The 18,279-nt window shown below is 32.1% G+C and overlaps 3 protein-coding genes across 3 annotated transcripts; 2 read left to right on the top strand and 1 right to left on the bottom strand.

Annotated features, from left to right (window-relative positions):
* Nucleotides 1-658: 658 nt before the first annotated feature.
* LOC130662631 (RING finger protein 32-like) lies at nt 659-2,294 on the bottom strand. Its single transcript, XM_057461527.1, has one exon. It carries the CDS (start codon nt 2,257-2,259, stop codon nt 1,234-1,236), a length of 1,026 nt encoding a protein of 341 aa, XP_057317510.1. The 5' UTR covers nt 2,260-2,294; the 3' UTR covers nt 659-1,233.
* A 6,852-nt stretch (nt 2,295-9,146) lies between these two features.
* Nucleotides 9,147-12,193, top strand: LOC130612216 (39S ribosomal protein L28, mitochondrial-like). The gene is made up of 2 exons (XM_057433517.1): nt 9,147-9,357; nt 10,332-12,193. Exons 1-2 carry the CDS (start codon nt 9,149-9,151, stop codon nt 10,690-10,692), a joined length of 570 nt encoding a protein of 189 aa, XP_057289500.1. The 5' UTR covers nt 9,147-9,148; the 3' UTR covers nt 10,693-12,193.
* A 315-nt stretch (nt 12,194-12,508) lies between these two features.
* On the top strand, nt 12,509-18,028 carry LOC130612214 (pre-B-cell leukemia transcription factor 1-like). The gene is made up of 11 exons (XM_057433516.1): nt 12,509-13,018; nt 13,255-13,328; nt 13,417-13,640; nt 14,181-14,371; nt 14,841-14,976; nt 15,094-15,241; nt 15,515-15,609; nt 15,941-16,030; nt 16,365-16,412; nt 16,707-16,779; nt 16,943-18,028. Exons 1-10 carry the CDS (start codon nt 12,792-12,794, stop codon nt 16,758-16,760), a joined length of 1,287 nt encoding a protein of 428 aa, XP_057289499.1. The 5' UTR covers nt 12,509-12,791; the 3' UTR covers nt 16,761-16,779; nt 16,943-18,028.
* Nucleotides 18,029-18,279: the final 251 nt, after the last annotated feature.

Below are 18,279 nucleotides of genomic sequence, written 5' to 3'. Positions count from 1 at the left end.
ATGTGGTATAATAAACAAGCCCCATAATGTTCCATTAAGCCAAAGCAAAATATCGATAAGAAATTATGTTCTTTTACTTGAATTAAACACTAAAACAGATATTGGCTACAGTAAAATGATGGAATTGATATGTTTAAAATATAACATCAATGTTTCTAGAGAACTTGTTCGACAAACTTTGATGAGACTCAATCCGTAAGGCGTAGAAAGTTTAAACACTTCACAAAAACCCGGCTTGACTTTTAAAGCTCAGTTAATATACAGACCAAATTCTTTGAAATGTTTAATTTGAAACGTTCGGACTCTTGCGGACATGCAGATGTGCGGCCGAACATCAAAACGTTCGACCGAGTGCTATGACGTTCGGCCGAACATCAAAACGTTCGACCGAGTGCTATGACGTTCGGCCGTACATCTCAAAGTTTGACTATCCTGTTACGGGACAAGATGTACTAATCAGCCACGGTAGTAGGATACTATTCGCATTATGAGAAGACGCGCACTCTCGTTGTTTTGTTACGGGCGATGTCTATAACGAACGATGTTCGTCTTTGTCTTCTTTTGTTTTAGTTTTGGTTCTTTAATGTTTTCAAAATTCAAACGATTTCATATTATTAAACAAGAAGGTTCTGAAAAATTATATTTTTTACGAGATTACTTTTACGGGTCGACAAAAATAAAGATATTTTTCATTGTTTATTAGCATTCCAATAATTTTAATAATGTTTCATGTTTATTAAAAGGTCAGTCATGCAAGAAAACGCATTTTAATAAATACAAGCTTACCTTTTTTTAAATTTTTGACTATTTTTATTGGATTACCTTAAAATGCTCATGGACCATTTCTAGTTAGAAAATTTTGCAGGAATAATGTTTTAAAATTTTTACAACAGCTGCAAAAGTGTTTTCTTTAAACACTTTCTTCTCGTCAGGTATTGATTAGGTACTGCGTTAAAACTTTCCCCAACCAGGCCAGACAACATCAAGCTGTATTTTCCTAAATCAAAGTCACACTTGTCTCACTTGCCTTCTATTGATCCTAATACACAAAAGTATCACCAAATGTAACAAAATTAGTTGGTTTTTTTCAACAAACTTGACTGTTCAGATTATTTGTATAAAAAAGTAGAATTCAATTCAATTTTTCGTATTCTTCACTATAAATCTGCCTTAACACCACTATTTTTAAGCAGAAAGAAAGTTATGTTAATACTTCACACAATTGTTTCAAACCTAAAAACTCCTTTTATTATATTCTGTTCTACACACTGGGCAAAGTTTCTCATGCTTATTATTATATTGCTCGTAAGCCAAAAGGCATTGCATATGATAAACATGTGTGCATGATAACAACATGGTTCCCTTGCTTCCATCATTTAGCAATGACAAACATATTGGACATTCCTTTTTGCCTCTTTTAATAGCTTTAATTTGGATATTTTCCCACTCATTTTCAAGCATGTCTCTTTCAGTAAATCTCTTCATTACAGACTTGCTAGAAACCAAATTTTGGTCAATCGAATCAATAAACTGGGACACATCTTCGTAGTGATAGTCGTATGATTCAACAAGTTTATCAGAAAGTTTTAAGAACTTTTGCTCATAATACTTTCTTCTAAGTTTTTTGTCACTTGGTGGTATTTTCTCTCTAAGTTGAATGTACCTTTTTTGTACAATATAACGCCTCCAGTGTTTTTGTATCAAAGTGGCAGATCTGTTTAAAGTAATTATTGAACCATCAAATATTACTCTTTTTTCATAGTTTGTTCTTCGACAAATAGGACAAATAGCTTTACCTGAGTATTTTTCAAATGATGCTATGCATTGGCGATGAAAAACATGACTACATGATAATAATATTTGCTGTCGAAATTGATTATAATTATCCTTACATATTGCACATGGTTGTGACGAATCACCTCTCGAGTTAGATTTTATCTTTAAAATTGCCCATTGTTCTTCATTCAAACAAGGATTTTCTTCACACTCTACAATACCCAGTTTTTCTGCCAATGTCACGTTCCTTGTGACATTTTGGGAAGCTGATTTTATTACGAATTCTTTGTTAAGATTCTTTGTATCTTTCTTAAAGACAATATTTTTTGATTTCAAGTTGACTGTATTCTGATTCGAAATCGCTTTAGACAAAGATAACCCGTCTTTCAGATTCAACGTTTTAGCCAAATGATCCTGAAGTGCCACAGCAGTCAAAGTGAGATTCCGATTACTCTTTGATTGTTTACTTCTTGCAGTTGCCATTTTGCGAATGCAAAGTGGACTTTTGTTGAGCGGGTCCTGCATCAACACGGTTCAAAAGAACATTTGGCGGACCCTTCATTTAACCTTCATCAGTATATGTATGTATATATATTTTTTTCAATTTAAAAACTCTTTTCTTCTATGATCCAAACAGTTCTCTTCTGTATTTTCTGCGTTTTGACACTTTTCTTCCGCACTTAACACTTCTCTGTATGTGGCCCCAAACTTTCTCTTCACAACTAAACTTAAAAATCTGGTTCCGCAATTTCACACCGCAAGAGAAGAATCCTACTTACACTGCTCAATTTAGCAACAGCTTATTGTAGCAAGTCCCGTAGCATGTGCATGAATAAAGTAATATCAACAATATGCAGCCAAATTACACGGAGAAGGTAAGAATTCCCCGTGTAACTTGACGCATCGTAAAGATAGTACAGGAACCTAAAAGAAAAACATGTCCAATGTACCTAAACGAAAATTTAATATTGCAACCTACGCAGCTTCATACTTATTAAACAAATGCAGCGAAATATTTACTTTCGTCTTTTCACATTAAAGATTGACGTCATTCATAACAAGAGGACACACTATACATTGCATTGTGTTTTAACGAATTAGTTTCTGAGGATTGTTGCCCATCATGAAGCTTTATACCTATCCTACACGAATCCTTTTGCCGACGACTAGTGGATAAGATCCCGTGGTGCGTCTGATGCAACGACCCCGGGTCCGGCTTGGAAGAGAATCCCGGCAATTTCATCCTTGTATTCCTGTCTGTAAATATCATCATTGCGCACGCTCTCTATATTGTTAAAATATAATATGTACATATAGTGATGTAGGTTAAATGAAGGCACAATTAGATGTTATATATTTTTTTAACCGTGTTGTTAACCGTATCGGTAAAGTTCAGCCCAAAGCGGATATCATATACCCAAGCGCACGCTGCTTTGTTAATCACTCTTTGTCCCATCCATTGGTTGCTGCTAATGTACCTAGCTACAAGGGTTCTTACCCAAACTTACCCAAACCTCATTTTGTGTTTTGAGGTAATATGACAGCAGCGGTCCTAAATGCACGAGTTCACAGTTGGACATTGTTTACATCTTTTCTTAGCTAGCTTACTAGCTAAGCTTACTCCTTATATTGGGAATTAGAAAGGGAAAAATATGTTAAAGAAGGCTTCTAGTCCTAAAGAAAAGTGAAATTAGAATTTCTGTCTGAAATTTTTTTTTAAGCCACACTGACTGGTGTTTACTTGTTTTTTTATGCAGATAATATATAGCTAATAAGCAAACAACGTTTGACACTAGCTATAGCTTTATGGTGCTGTAGCTTGGTGGTTATAACTGTCGCACTTTGTGCAGGTGACCGAGTTTGATTCCTCTTGGCAGCGATTAAGTATGGGCGAGTGAATGTTACCATAGCAAGGGAAATTGGGGAGGTGGCACACTGTGTTTGCTGTGTTGGATGTTTCACAGAGAGTTGTCTCTGGCAGAGCGCGGACCCTAACTAGGTCTGCGTAGCTGAAAATGAGCATTAAATAATAGGACTCCCCATCTAAACCATGGCCCCTCCTAGAAGTAACAGAAAGGTATATCTTGATATTTGTGAGGTTAGTCATGTAAAATATGCACATCTATTTCAAGAAGAGGTGCATTGCTAGCTAGCTACCTAACATGAAGAAAGGTGGTTAAATAACTAGCTTGAAAATTTTATACAAACACTTCAGGCTAGCTAGCTAGCTATGTTTTAACTAGTTGTTCTGACCTAACTATGAAGTAAAGTCTTCCTTTAGACACAGAAGGGTCAGTGCAAATTTTTCTGTTGACCTTTCTCATTTATTGCTCCAACATATTTAACACATGTAAGTTATTTTTTGAATTGTCATTTCTGGACAGGTCCAACCCAAATTTTAACGCTATGTCTGCATGGCAGGCAGCCATCCTATGATATTTAAAATACTAAATGGCTGGCAGTTAAAAATATACGTAACTTATGTGCCAGTCATTGTTATTTTTAAAGATGTATATATATATATATATGTTTTAAGAGCCAATCATTAAAGTTCATGCATACTAGCCAGCAGCTGAAAATGGTATGTGGCAGTCATTGATTTCCTTAATTTATTTTTCCATTATATCGTTGGTGAATAATTTTCATGTTATTAAAAAGGCGACATTTTGTGCTACATTGTGTTTTGCTACATATGTACTCCCAAAGTTTGTTGCAATGTATTTTATAAACACTTATTTTTAATGCAGGGTTTTGTTAAGACAATAAACGAAATGAAAATATGGGAATTAAGTTTGTTTTTCCGTTTATCAATTTAAAATAAAATTACTTTTCAGAGTATTTCTTTCTACATACGAAACGAAACCAATTCGATGCCTTTGGTAATTTTTTCAAAGTTGAGTGTTTAAAACTCACATTTTTTTTTTCTTTGCTGTTTTGATAATTTATTTTTCTTGACAAGAACGTTCTTCTCGCATTTCTTTCTGAAAGAATCAACTTCATCGCCACTCGAAGAGGAAATATTTTGTATATCCATTTTACGTTGAAAATAAGACAGATGAAGGTATTAAAATAGTATATAAGTAAAAATTCTAAAACTGTCAAACATATAATATATGGAATATCAGTCACTGGCATGAGAGATACAGAAATTATAACTGCCAGTCATTAAATGTTTGGAAAATTGATGGCCGGCATTACATGATACAAATTTTAAACTGCCGGCCATTTAGTATTTCAAATATCATTGGCCGGCTGCTGGCCATGCTGACACGTCAAAATATTAACACATGGTTCATGGTCTTCTTGAAAACTATAAAAAAACAGCTAGTTATATGGATTTTATTTTTATTCAGTGACAAAACAAGTATCCAAAAATATATGCTGTGTGTTAAGTTGTTCGTTTTTTTATGTAAATAATTGCTGTTATAGCCAGAATCAGTGTCAGTGCTAGTGAAGATCTGAAAACACAACAACAAGGCATATGTATGAGAAAAGGCACAATTAGCATGTTAGGAAGTTCAAAAGAACAATACAAAGGGATGAAGGAGGAAACATTTCTACATAGACGGGACAAAATACAACCAGCATTGACAGAGAGGAGGGAAAGATCACCGAGAATCCAGAAAAAATAAAAGTTTATTAAGTTTTATTAAGTTATTTTACATCAACCTAATAAACCACCTAATTGGAGAAAATTGATTTATTATTTAAAAAAGGGGGAAAAGAAGAACCAATAAAAATACAACTGACAAAAGTTAAGAAAATTGAAGAGGAAAAAAAGCAGGAGACAGCGAAGGGTAGAGGAATGAGATTATTTTAGAGGGAGGAATGTAAATGGTAGTAGCATTGCAAATAAGATATATATACTAGAAGAAATCAAGTCAATATTTGGAGGGGTATCACAAGTGTCATTAAAAAGGTGTTTAAAAAATGGAAGAATATAACAAAATGAACATCAGCATATAATTAAAATAGGGAGACAGAAAAAATGGTTCTCAGAATGACAACTGATTGGTTTTGCAGGCAATATTGAAAAACAAAAAAAAGCTGAAGAAAAACACTGTGTTCATAGGTGCACAAAAGGTCTTTTATAAATTGTTGCTTGATTGCATTGGAGATTTAATGGGGAATGGGACAAGAGAGAGAGAGGCGGCTTTGGTATACCAGATAAATAAAAGAACAAGAATAAGGAAGACCATATGGTCAAACTAAATAGCAGATAGTGTAGTAAAGCATGGCACTGTGTACGTACCACAACTGTGTTGTAGCAGTATTGAGAAAGTTTATAAGGTTGGGCAACTGAAATGAAAAAGAGTGAATGGATAAAAAGAATTAAAGAATAAATTCAGGAACATGTATGGCAGATCAAGACGAAAATAATAGATTTTAGTAAATTAACAGATCAGTAAGGACAGAAATACAAGATAAAGTTTCTCCTGAAGGAAGTCAGAATAAAAAAAGCTAGGAAGGTAATAAATTGTATATACATAAAAAATGGTTGACATAGGCAATAACTTAAGAAAAGAAAGACAAAAAGGGTGGGGAAAAGGAAAGAAAAAAACATTCAATCGATGTATCAAAGTAAAACAGAGGATATAACAAGAAATCAAGAATGAATCCCTAGAGAAAACAAAAGAAATTAGAACATTGAAGGACTGACAAACTGTATAGTGGAATATTTGGAAATGAAAGAGAGGAAAATGGGAAAAAAAGAAAAACAACAAGTAAATTAGAGAAAAGGAAGAAAAAGAAAAAAAAGAGGAAAGGAACTAATTACAACCCTGCACCTTGAAAAAGTAATATTTTATAGGGCTGATTCAAGATTCGTCTGCTTAGGAAGCACAAAACACACTACATTTAAATACAGAAAGTTATAAAGTTATTATGAATAACTCTACCAAAAATTTTAATGCCATATTGTCATCAGTAATGCTTGAAAAATTAGATTTATTGCAAAATATGGAAAGTAGCCTCATTTCTGATCCCCATGACACCATTAAATTAAAACTTGAATCTGTTGTAAGTAAAGTAAATAAAGTAAATACATTTATTTGTTAAGTTAGATTACAAAAAATAAACTTTTTTAAAAAAAAAAAAATTGTCTAGAGTATAAATAATGCAATAATCTAACCTAACAGGAGAGCTAGTCAAATAGATAAATCTAATCAAGAACTAGCCCCCCTGTCAACAAAAAAAATAAGATAGACATATATATATATACGTGGTAGAAATAAATTAGAAGACAAAGACAAAACAAACAAACAAAAAAAACACAAGAAAAACAAACAAAAAATCAATAAATGAAATAAGATAAACAAAAATTAAACAAAATTAAATAAAAAAATATAGCTATATATGTACAAAAAATGAATAACTAATTAAACTTAAATTTAAATTTAAGTGTAGCAAATAAATTATTAGTTTATATTTATTCCTTATAAGTATTTACTTAACAATTGATTTGTAATTATTTTTTTGCACTGGTTTTTGGATAGTGATGACAGCTTTTTATCACTGTGTTGGTTATTAATTGTATTCCAGCAACGGATTGATTGATATTTTATACTATAAATTCCATACCAAGTGGTACTAACATTTGGAAGTATTAGGTTATTGTTTGATGCATTTCTGGTATTATGGGTATGAGTATTTGCAACCAGAGTGAAAATGATCATACGCAAATAAAAAGTCTTTCAGCTTAATTGTGTCAGGAAAAGTAAGTATTTTGGATTTATTAAATAATAGAGAAGTAGGGCTGTTTGCAGGTTTGAAGTTCATAATTTTAATTGCTTTATTTTGAAGGGAGATAATTCTATTCAGGTAGGTGCTTTTGTTATGTCCCCATATTTGACATCCATAAGTTAGATGTGATGAGAAGATAGCATGATATATATTAGTTAAAATATTATAGGAAACATAGTGTCTTATTTTAGATAATATCCCAATGGATCTGGATAGTTTTACTTTAAGATTATCTATGTGTATATGCCATTTTAAATGTTTGTCCAGAGTGATCCCTAAATATTTAATAGATTCAGAAGGTAAAATTTTATGGCCGTTGATTTTTATTTTGATATCATAGTCAATAGATTTGTTTGGATGGGTAAAAAGGATGATTTGTATTAAGACTTTCTATAGGTTATCAAGTTTCATCACCTATAGGCATAGTAGTTCTGCATTTGTGACCCGCAGACACCTTATAGTATTAGTTTTTAGTTATTTTTTAGCTATTTCCGTAGTTTTTAGTGTCAAACAATCAAGCTTTGTGCATACACTTATCATTTTATGGAGGCTGCATTTAAGCTTCAATTTTTTTCATTCTCAAGATATTCACATGTAAAGAATTTCAGATTAATTATATTGCATTAGCAAATTTTGACATTTTCTGTCATCATTAATTTTAGACCTGTTAAGGTATTTGCGATCAAACTTTATCAATGCATAGATATTATAAAGCTGAATTGATTAACATAATTTTTTTTTGACCAAATGACACTTGTTTGCTCATCCCAGGCCTCCTAATTGTTTTGCTGAGGACCCCATAACTTGGGATCTGCATGTCGGTTTGCAATTAAATTTTGTGAGTAAACATATAGAGCCTATGCAAGCTTACCCCAAATTTTTTTTTCAAAACCAAGCTGCACACACCCCAAACACAAATTGTTTAACATATGCTATTGATAGAACAAAAAAATGATTAATGTAGTACACGTCAGGCCAATCAATAAGGGGAGAGCCATTGCTCTTGCTCACGCAAAGCCTCGCCAAATCTAAGAAATGAGAAACTACCTCAGCCATTAATTGCTCCCCTAATTCCAAAAAAGTTTTTTTCTGGCTGAGCAATATCAATTCATCTCACATGGAAATCAATGACTCCTTTCTATTATTTACAGTAAAAAAGAACCAAAATTTATATAAAAAGATAAAATAAAATTGATAAAAAAGACTTTGTAATAAAATATGCATTTTTCAACTTATTCTATTTATTTAGATTGCTCCCCCAGTCTAAATTATTGTAACCTTGGGAGAGTGATTTATTGCTCTGGTGTTATTTTCTTATTGATAGGCCTGACACCTAAATTGTGACAAAAACACTTGAAGTGTGCTTTTGGCAGCTGACATTACCAATATCTTCCTTAAGAAGCCTAAAATAGAAAATCTGATGTAAATTTAATTACGGTTGAGTCATTAAAAAATATCTGCAAGATGCAAATGTCTATGTTTATTCATCATTGATTTTATCTAAGGCATTTATTGAAGTTAGTAAATATTTTGACAAAATTTCCATTTTTAACAATTTTTTTCCATGTCTCTGCTTAATGTGCAGACACAGTGCTAGTATAGCAACAACACAACTACATAACTGCCTAAGATGATAATAATATTCTGTTTTGATTTTATAGTTTTTATATTAAAAAAATATAGGATGGTAAGACTTGGTTTGTTGTTTATCAATCTAGCCAGAAGAAAACGTGTTGGGTTAGAAACCAGAGTTGGATACATTTCTCCAGAAAATAATGCAGGAATATGGCATGGTGCTGGTGTGAAATCTGGTTTTATTGAAACTTTTTCTGGTAAAAAGTGAGTTATGACCTAATTTCACTGTCATGTGACAGGGTGTTAGAATTTTTATGTTAGGTCTAAAGGCAGGTGTTTTGGGAAGGGTGTTATAGGTCCTGAGGACAAGTCATAATAGGCTTTATAACAGGCCCTAAATTGTTTAAAAACTAAGAAAATACTTATTTGTAGCATTCAGAGTCAAAAAAAATACAATATACTCTTGACCTTTTTATGTAATTCACTGCGTAAATGTGAGTTTAATTTAGAATTTAATGATTTTATTTATGACAAGATTAGGACAGTCATTTAGAAAGAGGTCCTATAGATCTTAGTGTACCATTTGTACTACACTCTTAGTACAATGAAATACTTCGATTCAAGGGATAGGAGATGGTATATGTTCAGAAAATATCAAATTGGCCACCGTTCCTCATGCTTTCAGTCTTTTGCTTACTGATGAATCAAAAAGAATGACAGAGAATATTGCATATAACTGCAACAAATTATAATTTTAGCCAGAACATGGGAGAGGTTAGGTGCCCTGAAACCTAATTTACAGGTTCGAAATTAAACGTTGTCATGCGAAATCTCCCTGCAGACTGTACTGTTGATGTTTGTTAGGGTTAAATTGAAGTGTCAACTTGACTCTATAAATTTCTTTTACTTTTATAAAAGTTTATAATTTATTTTTAGTAGTAGCCTTGATTTCTTTACAATTAATAATAACCTTTTATTGATTCCAAACTTATTAAAACAAAATCATGTTTATTAATTACAAAAATAATTTTTCTTTTGTTGATTTTAAACTTACGCAATGTTGTGAAGTTGTCATTTTAAATTTACGTACACCATAAAGTTTTGTCTACATCCGGCAAAGATCAATACATGGTCAAGGCAATAAAAACAAGACAGAAGTGTTTCATGAAGTGTAGTAGTGCAGTTTGCGGTAAACAAAATCCTTTTTTTTTTATTACTTTTCATGTTTTCTTTCATAGAACAAAAAGATTTTGGAAGCCAAATGTTTTTGATAGAGAGTACTACAGTGACTTGCTTGATGAAAAAATAAAATGCTCCTTCACAATGAAAGCTGTCCGACAAATAGACCATGCTGGTGGATTTGATAATTACATCCTTAACACACCAGATAAATTTTTAGTTTCCAATTATGCACTAGCCTTAAAGAGAAAAATGGAAACTGTTCAGAGAATGTTAAACTATGGTGAAAAGTCTCTTGAGGAGATAAAAGAAGAAATAAAACCCAGAATAGTTAGTAAACATGTCTGGATACCAAGAAACTACACAAATAGATTCTATTTTGATTGGAAAGGACCAAGAAGACACACAATATTCTGTTAAGTATGTCAATGTTCAAACTTCATGATTTCTAGAATATATCTAAACACTTGAGTCTTTTTTGTCTTGACATTGTGTTTCTTTAGTGCAGGGGCTAGCTATAGTTATAGTTAAGACATTACGTACATCTATTTAATTTGTTGGTGTATCTTTTAAAAGTTATTTTTATATCAGACAATGGCTTGTTAAAAAGCAATTATTTGCTTAGGAGGTATTACACCTACAATTGGTTTTAAGTACATGTTTTGTTTTCATATCTTTCTTTAATTAAAACAAACAAACCCTGTTTCATGTCTCAGTCTAAACTGAACTATATTATGATATTTAATGTAGGTATACTGTAAATTCTTTATGAATTTTTAACTTTGAAACTGTAAAAGTAAGAAAAGCTTTACAGAAGTATAAATTTATGTTAGTGTTTCATGCTGCTAAGAATTTGGTATTTAAAGTTATTTATGTTCTCCAATTTTTTAGGTATTACTGTTTTGTTATTATTGTATTGATGTGATATCTATATGTATATTGGTATCACTATAAAATTTTGAGGAGGATATTTAAATGTCATGGTTATCCTGCTGGTATGCAGAAATTGTCATTGATTAGCCTATCTTGCATTCAATTGATTACAGTATGCAAACATTTAGCCCATGAACTTTTTGCTTATAAAAATATTAGTAATTTATAACTTGAGAAGTGTCAAAAAGTTGGATTTGTTTTTGTTTTTGTTTCATGGAAAATAAGTTATTACATATTATGTAACTTCCTAAAAAAATGACAGAAAGGTTAGTATGTATGGTTCAATATAGCTTACTTATTTTTTTAAAAGATAAAAAGTATAGATGAGGCTTGGTGATACAATTTTTAAGTTAATAGACTAACAAAACTTTGTGAGAGCTACAATGCTTACCATTTTTGTATTTTTAACCTTTTTTATGTTTTAAGCACATTAAGTACCCAATAAAAGTTTTTGCTGTGTCAATAGGAACTTATGCCTCGTTTTTTTTCTTTATATAGTATATATTTTTTTCTAATTCTTATATGCTTATTTGAACAAGGTTGGTAAAACGATGCAGTTTGTTTGACTACCATTTTTTAGAAAGTTCAGTATAAAAGAAATAGAAGGCTGCCTAAAACAAATTAGTGAAGAGGTCAGAAATAGACACTACTCAATGAGTTACTAATTTGTTTAATGGATTCAATTTGTTTAAATTTATCTCTTTCTCTACAATATTTGTGTCAGCTTTAAACCAATGTTATTTTGGTGTCCCAAGGCTATAGTAAGATCCCTATTGTCTAACTATTACCCAGTTATTTATACTCTTGTTAGACTGTGAACCACACTCTAACTAACTGACCTTTTTTTTGTTTGGCATCCTAGAATGTAATTTATCTATGTTAGTAAGTTACTGTTTTGGTTAATACTGCCACACATCGGAAAGAAAGAAAACAATGTGCAGTTTATTTTAAACATGTGGTTAAACTTACAATAAAGATCATCTTTATATCCTGTTGTTAATTTTTTATCAATTGACTTTGTGGTGTTGTATAATCTACTTTAATTAATTTCAGAGCTTCCGTTTTTCATCAATGCTTTGTAGAAATTGTGAATTTATGGTTTTATTATGGGAACTCCTAATATTTACAGGAGTTTTCCAGCAATAGGTTTTAAAAAAATTTTGGTGTTTAGAAATGAATGAACATTGCAAATTATCTCACTACTTTGTGGTAAACCATAAAATGTAATAAAAGGTATCATGTGTCTAGACTAAATTCTTTTGAGTCTTCCCAGTATTGTGTTTCATTGACCACAGTGTTAATGGTTTAAAAAGAAAATGTTTGTTTTTGTGTGCTAATGACATTCTGGTGTGGCCGGTGCTTTAGATGGTCAATTAGTGCTTGTTTACATGATGGTTTATGTTTAAGGTCTATCCGGTTTTTGGTAATTATTTGTTGTCATAAAGGTAATAAAGAAGCCGCCATGCTCTTAAACAGACTGTGCTTCTGGTAAAAACTGTTTGTTCATTTTAGATATAAAATAACGTCAAATTATTAAAAAATTATTGAGTTGATGGATATAGAAATTCAAGTATCGTAACTGTAGCATGGCCACAGGTCAAGCTGGACGACAAAATACACAGGCAGTAACATCTTCGCACGAAACACAAAGAATGGGCGTTCCAGAGCCAGAAATTGCATCATCAACTTCATGTCCTCCATCTGCTCTAGGTGGAGCTAACATTTCGGAATTAAGAAAAAAGCAAGAAATTGGTGAAATCCTTCAACAGATTATGAACATCACAGACCAATCACTTGATGAAGCTCAAGCAAGGTGTTTTTTATTCATTAGTTTTGTTCTTGTCTTAAAATATTATCTTAAAATGAAAATTTTTTAACCCCTACCTGAAGCTTTCTGTTAAAAGTTGGACAGTGTATTTTATGAGAGCATATACACTAGATTGACTCACATTTATTAGGTAAATTACCCAGATAAGATGGGTTGTATAGTATACATAAATTTGTTGAGGCTTCTTTTTTAAAACAACTTTTTTTAAATAATGTTCTTAGAAAACATGCATTAAACTGTCATCGCATGAAGCCAGCTTTGTTTACTGTTCTGTGTGAAATCAAAGAAAAAACAGGTAACACATTTTATTGTCTACGATAACTTATCTATAATAACTAAAATTATTCAATCCAACGTTTTAAATTTAATGTTATAAATTCTAGTTTTAAACATCCGAAATCAAACCGATGAGGAGCCTACAGATCCTCAATTAATGCGCTTGGATAATATGTTACTTGCTGAGGGCGTCTCAGCCTCAGCTGATAAAAATAGTGCTGCTGTAGCTGCAGCAACTGGACAGGATTCCCAAATCGAAAACGCAGATTACAAATTAAAATTGTCTCAAATCAGACAAATTTATCATACTGAACTGGAAAAATATGAACAGGTAAAATTTAAATTTTTTTAGCAGGGTGACCACTCCTCCTTAAATTCCCTCCCTAAATAACCTTAGAAAAAGAAAATCTCCTTAAATGTACCTACATGTACTTAAAAAATTGAAATTTTAGCTATTTTCCTTATTTTCTCCTTATTTCTTAATTTTTCTGATTATAAATTTTTTGGAAATGTGTTCATGGATTGTTCATCACCAGTGAAACATATTTCTCTGTTACCTAAAATCCTTAGTTTTTCTATCTTTCAGGGCATAATTTATATGTATATTTGAATATCTATAATTTTCTTATCATAGGACATAGTATGTAACATTAAAGATAGAGAACTAAAATTGGTTTCCTCCTTAATTATCCTTATTTTTTTTATATTTTTATTCTCGTTCGCAGCAAAATATCCTTAAAAAATGTGAATTTTTCTCAATTCTCCCTAATATCTTTACTTTTGTTCCCATTTTATTAGTGGTCACCCTGTTAAAGGAAGCATAACACCTGTTTTTAGGGTTTTTTTATTCTTTTGTTTGTTTTCAATTTAGGCATGTTCGGAATTCACAACACATGTCATGAATCTTCTTCGTGAACAGTCGAGAACCCGTCCCATTTCAAAAAATGAAATTGAACGCATGGTTAACATAATTCATCGAAAATTCAATTCAATCCAAATGCAACTAAAACAAAGCACATGTGAAGCAGTGATGATTTTACGTTCAAGGTTCTTGGATGCCAGGTAACAATCTGTTTGGTTTGATTTATACTGACAAGTAGTGTGCAGAGTATAATATTTTCAAGTAGCTACAAGAAAACAGTTATCATAAAATTTGTGTATACGTATCAGGGTTATAGTTTCTCTTACCTAGCTGTATGGGGAAGGAAAACAACACAAAATTTCAGGAAATTTAACCACCTAGTAGAACCCCACCCCCTCTCCCACTCCCACAGTTATTTTGACCAAAAAAAAATTACTACTCCTCCCCCCCCCCCCCTCCTCCCCTTTCCTACAATTAGGCTACCAAGAGAAGCTTTCAGCTATTTTAAATCTAAAAACCCTTTCTGTACATGTTTACCTCTCATTTCAACTTCCAACTTAGGCTTTTTATGACCAGCACAATATTGTACTCTTATATATTATGAAACTTGCTATAATTCACTTTTGTCCAATTTCTTGTGTGACTATTTAAAACTTTTTAATGCTTTAGACGGAAAAGAAGAAACTTCAGCAAACAATCAACCGAAGTTTTAAACGAATATTTCTACTCCCATTTGAGTAATCCATATCCAAGTGAAGAAGTGAAAGAAACACTGGCCAAAAAATGTGGTATCAGCATCGCACAAGTTCGCTTTTTTCAATATTTTTATGCTTACAAAAATGACACGAGGAGAATATGATGTGTCAAACTAATGTGTTTATATGCGTTCAATGTAAGCATAGAACTCCGATATGTTTTTCAGGTATCCAATTGGTTTGGAAATAAGAGAATTCGTTACAAAAAGAACATTGGTAAAGCACAAGAAGAAGCGAGTATGTACGCTGCGAAGGCACAACACCATAGTTCTGGAAGTCTAACGTCGCCGCAGTTGTCAGATGTGTCACCAAGAAGTAAGGGAATATTGGAACTTTATTTTATGTATTTACTATGTGCGTAATATGCATTGCGTTAAGCAAGTGTGGCCAGCATACATGTTGCATAAACATAAAGTCTTAACCTTATACTGGTATATGTACTTTGCCCTCCTCCCGGTTGTTAAATTTTAATTTTTTTCCACGACCCTATTAATATATTTCCAAACCACCTCCCTGTTTATTCTGTACTCTCGGGTAAATATTTCAAATGGTTTGAATATTTTAATATGTTATTAGTTGTCTCTTTAGATGAACATAGATCTACGTCGGATCACCAAATCGCTAATGATCTTTTTACGACTCAGCTGTCCACTGGATCCGATTGTGCTGTCGGTGTTTCTCCTGTAAGTATTGTGATATCGGATTGTGTAGTTGGCACTTTTCCTTTTCCGGGAATGTAACAACAATGTCTTGTTTTCATTACAAAAAAATGTAAACTGCGCATGGGAGGTTTTGTTAGACCTAAATTTACTTTATAGACCATGCGTGACTTCATCTTTACAGTAAACATGCTTGCATAAAACAGATGCAATCAATTAAAGCTTGCGAAATATTGGGGGAAAATTATAAAAACATTGATATTAACATTACTCACTGAAAAGCTCTACAGTTTATCATGAAAAGGCTGCAAAGCGAAATAAGCGTCTATGTCCAGTGTTATATTAATAATTTTAGGTAAGCAATCTGCATCATGTGGTGTCACAGGCTACGGGAGGGTATTGCCCTCCCAATGATATTTCTTCAACAAGTGGATCAACGAACCCTGTAAGTTTCTTAATCAATCGGAGAGTTTTCGTTTGCATCGGAAATAAATGCTAAGTTACAATTTGTTATATAGAATGTTAGTAACAGAGACAAGAAGCTTGTTATTTAGTTTTTCGTTAATATTATGTTAAATTTCTTGTTGTTTATACTTTGCGCCATCTTGTTGTACATCCGTGTGTTGACGCTTTTAAAATATTTAACGGTATAACCTCTCATAGAGAAACACTTAGTGTAGTTTTTTTCCTGCTGAATGCCCATAACAACATTGCTATGAGTTTGTCGTGAAAAGTCGTGAAATTAGAGAGATTTAAACCAATTTTTTTTTATATTTTAGGTAAATAGTTTTAACAGTTTGTTAGATTCGATCAATACTTGGGCGAGGGTAGGTTTGTGTGTTTAGTTACTCGGTGCAGAAAGCGTTGTATGTGTGATGTATACATTTAAGAATTCAAAAAATTGTTGTCCTTGTGGATATTTTGTCACCCAAAAATTTACTTTTTGGATATCAGGTCATTAGTAACTGGCTTGCTGATGTATAGTGTCTTCCTAATTGATATTGGTAATTAAACCAGTATGTTCGAATTACCATTGTGATAATAATTACGGGTTTAGTCGGCTATACCTTAGTTTTAGGTGAAAGTGTTAGCAATTGCTTTAAGTTATATGCTTTATTTAGAGTCGAGATGACCATCCCACTTCAGCTCATCAGACAGACGGTAGACCACAATGATACAAGTTTTACGAATATTGTAAGTTGATTCTTGATTGAATCCCCTGGATCTTATTAAAAGTATTAAAAGTCATGAGCCGTCTTTTATTTCGCTATGTATTAGGAAAAAGTGTCACTATATCCTTGGACTCCATTTTGGTATCACACCTGTTGAAGTCCTAAACCATGCTACTTAATTTTAGGAATTGCAGTGACTTATTGGACTCTATGGTGTGTGATGATCTTTACTTCTTGAAGACTCGATGTTTTGGTTTGAATATGAATTAATAGTGCAAAGGTTGTCGTACGGTCAACTTGTGATGTCTCAAACTCTAACGAGTTCAGGAAAACTGTTCGAGATATGAAGAAATTGTTTGCTGAAAATATTTTTTTCATATACTGAAGCTGAGATGCTGTGTATTCCAGATATCGGTAGCCGGCTGTATAGCTTAGCGAATACAATTAATGTTTCTTCTGACATTTTATGGGATCAAGTTTTTAACCTTGTCTTCTGAAAGAACGGCATGTGTGTTTTTATGTCACCACAAATGTCATGTTCTGTAATTTAAGATCAATATTTGGCGCTGGTTGGTGATTATTGTATCTGAATGTTTTTGTTTTCTTTTTTAAATAAATAAGCTTTTATATATAGCGTATTTTCAATTACTTGAATTGACGACTGAATTTAAAAAAAACTGTTTAACTTGTGTATATAAATATCGTATTTTTATTTTTAAAATTTGTTAGTTTTTAAAATCAAGTGAGCTGATATGTAATTAACAACATCTTATTTTTGTATAGATTAAAGGTGTTTTTTATCAAATTTAAAATCTATGGAAAGAAAGAAAAAAAAAATTCATAACATTTTTTGCTTTTTGGTAAAATTAAATATACGGTGTTCTTAGCAATATGGGTCTCCTAGTCAACCTGAGTTCTTTTTTTCAATCTTTGTGAAAAAAAGAGTCCACTCCCTCGTTTTTGCGTACAACAATGCTCAGTTGCCGTCTTCCCTTCGTTGAGGTGCATACTTGTGAACTTCTTTTATTTCTTAACATGTAAGTTTATTGTTGCCTTCAACTGAAAACTATAAGAATATAAAAAAAATTCAAATGTAGAGCTCGTCTTATTTACTTGTTGAATTATGAAACAGAAAATGCTTAATCTTCCTACGTCTTTTTTCGACTACGCAACAGTCAATTTGTGAAGTGACATTTTTTAATATAGATCTACCTGTAAAAAAATTATTTTAATATTTTAGTGAAAGTAATAGTACATGTTTATAGTTTCAACTAGTTTTTTTCTTCTTGTGAAGTAATGTTTTGCCAGTTGATGTAGGAAAACATATGCTTAGATTGACCGTGGCCATATCAAAAAAAAACTATCTTGAGAAGCAGAATTGGAGACCACCAACGAAATAGCAGAAATTCTTCAGTTCGGAAACTTAGCAAAATTTTAACCTCGACTCTGTTCAGGATCTCCACTTTGTCAGGATTTTTTATAATATATAGGAAAATGTAAGCAAAATTTGTGCCCCTACTAC

This window comes from Hydractinia symbiolongicarpus, chromosome 10, assembly GCF_029227915.1.
Source record: "Hydractinia symbiolongicarpus strain clone_291-10 chromosome 10, HSymV2.1, whole genome shotgun sequence".
In the NCBI taxonomy this organism is placed as follows: domain Eukaryota; kingdom Metazoa; phylum Cnidaria; class Hydrozoa; order Anthoathecata; family Hydractiniidae; genus Hydractinia; species Hydractinia symbiolongicarpus.
The sequence above is the reverse complement of the archived record's forward strand: the minus strand, read 5'-3'. Positions and strand labels throughout refer to the sequence as shown.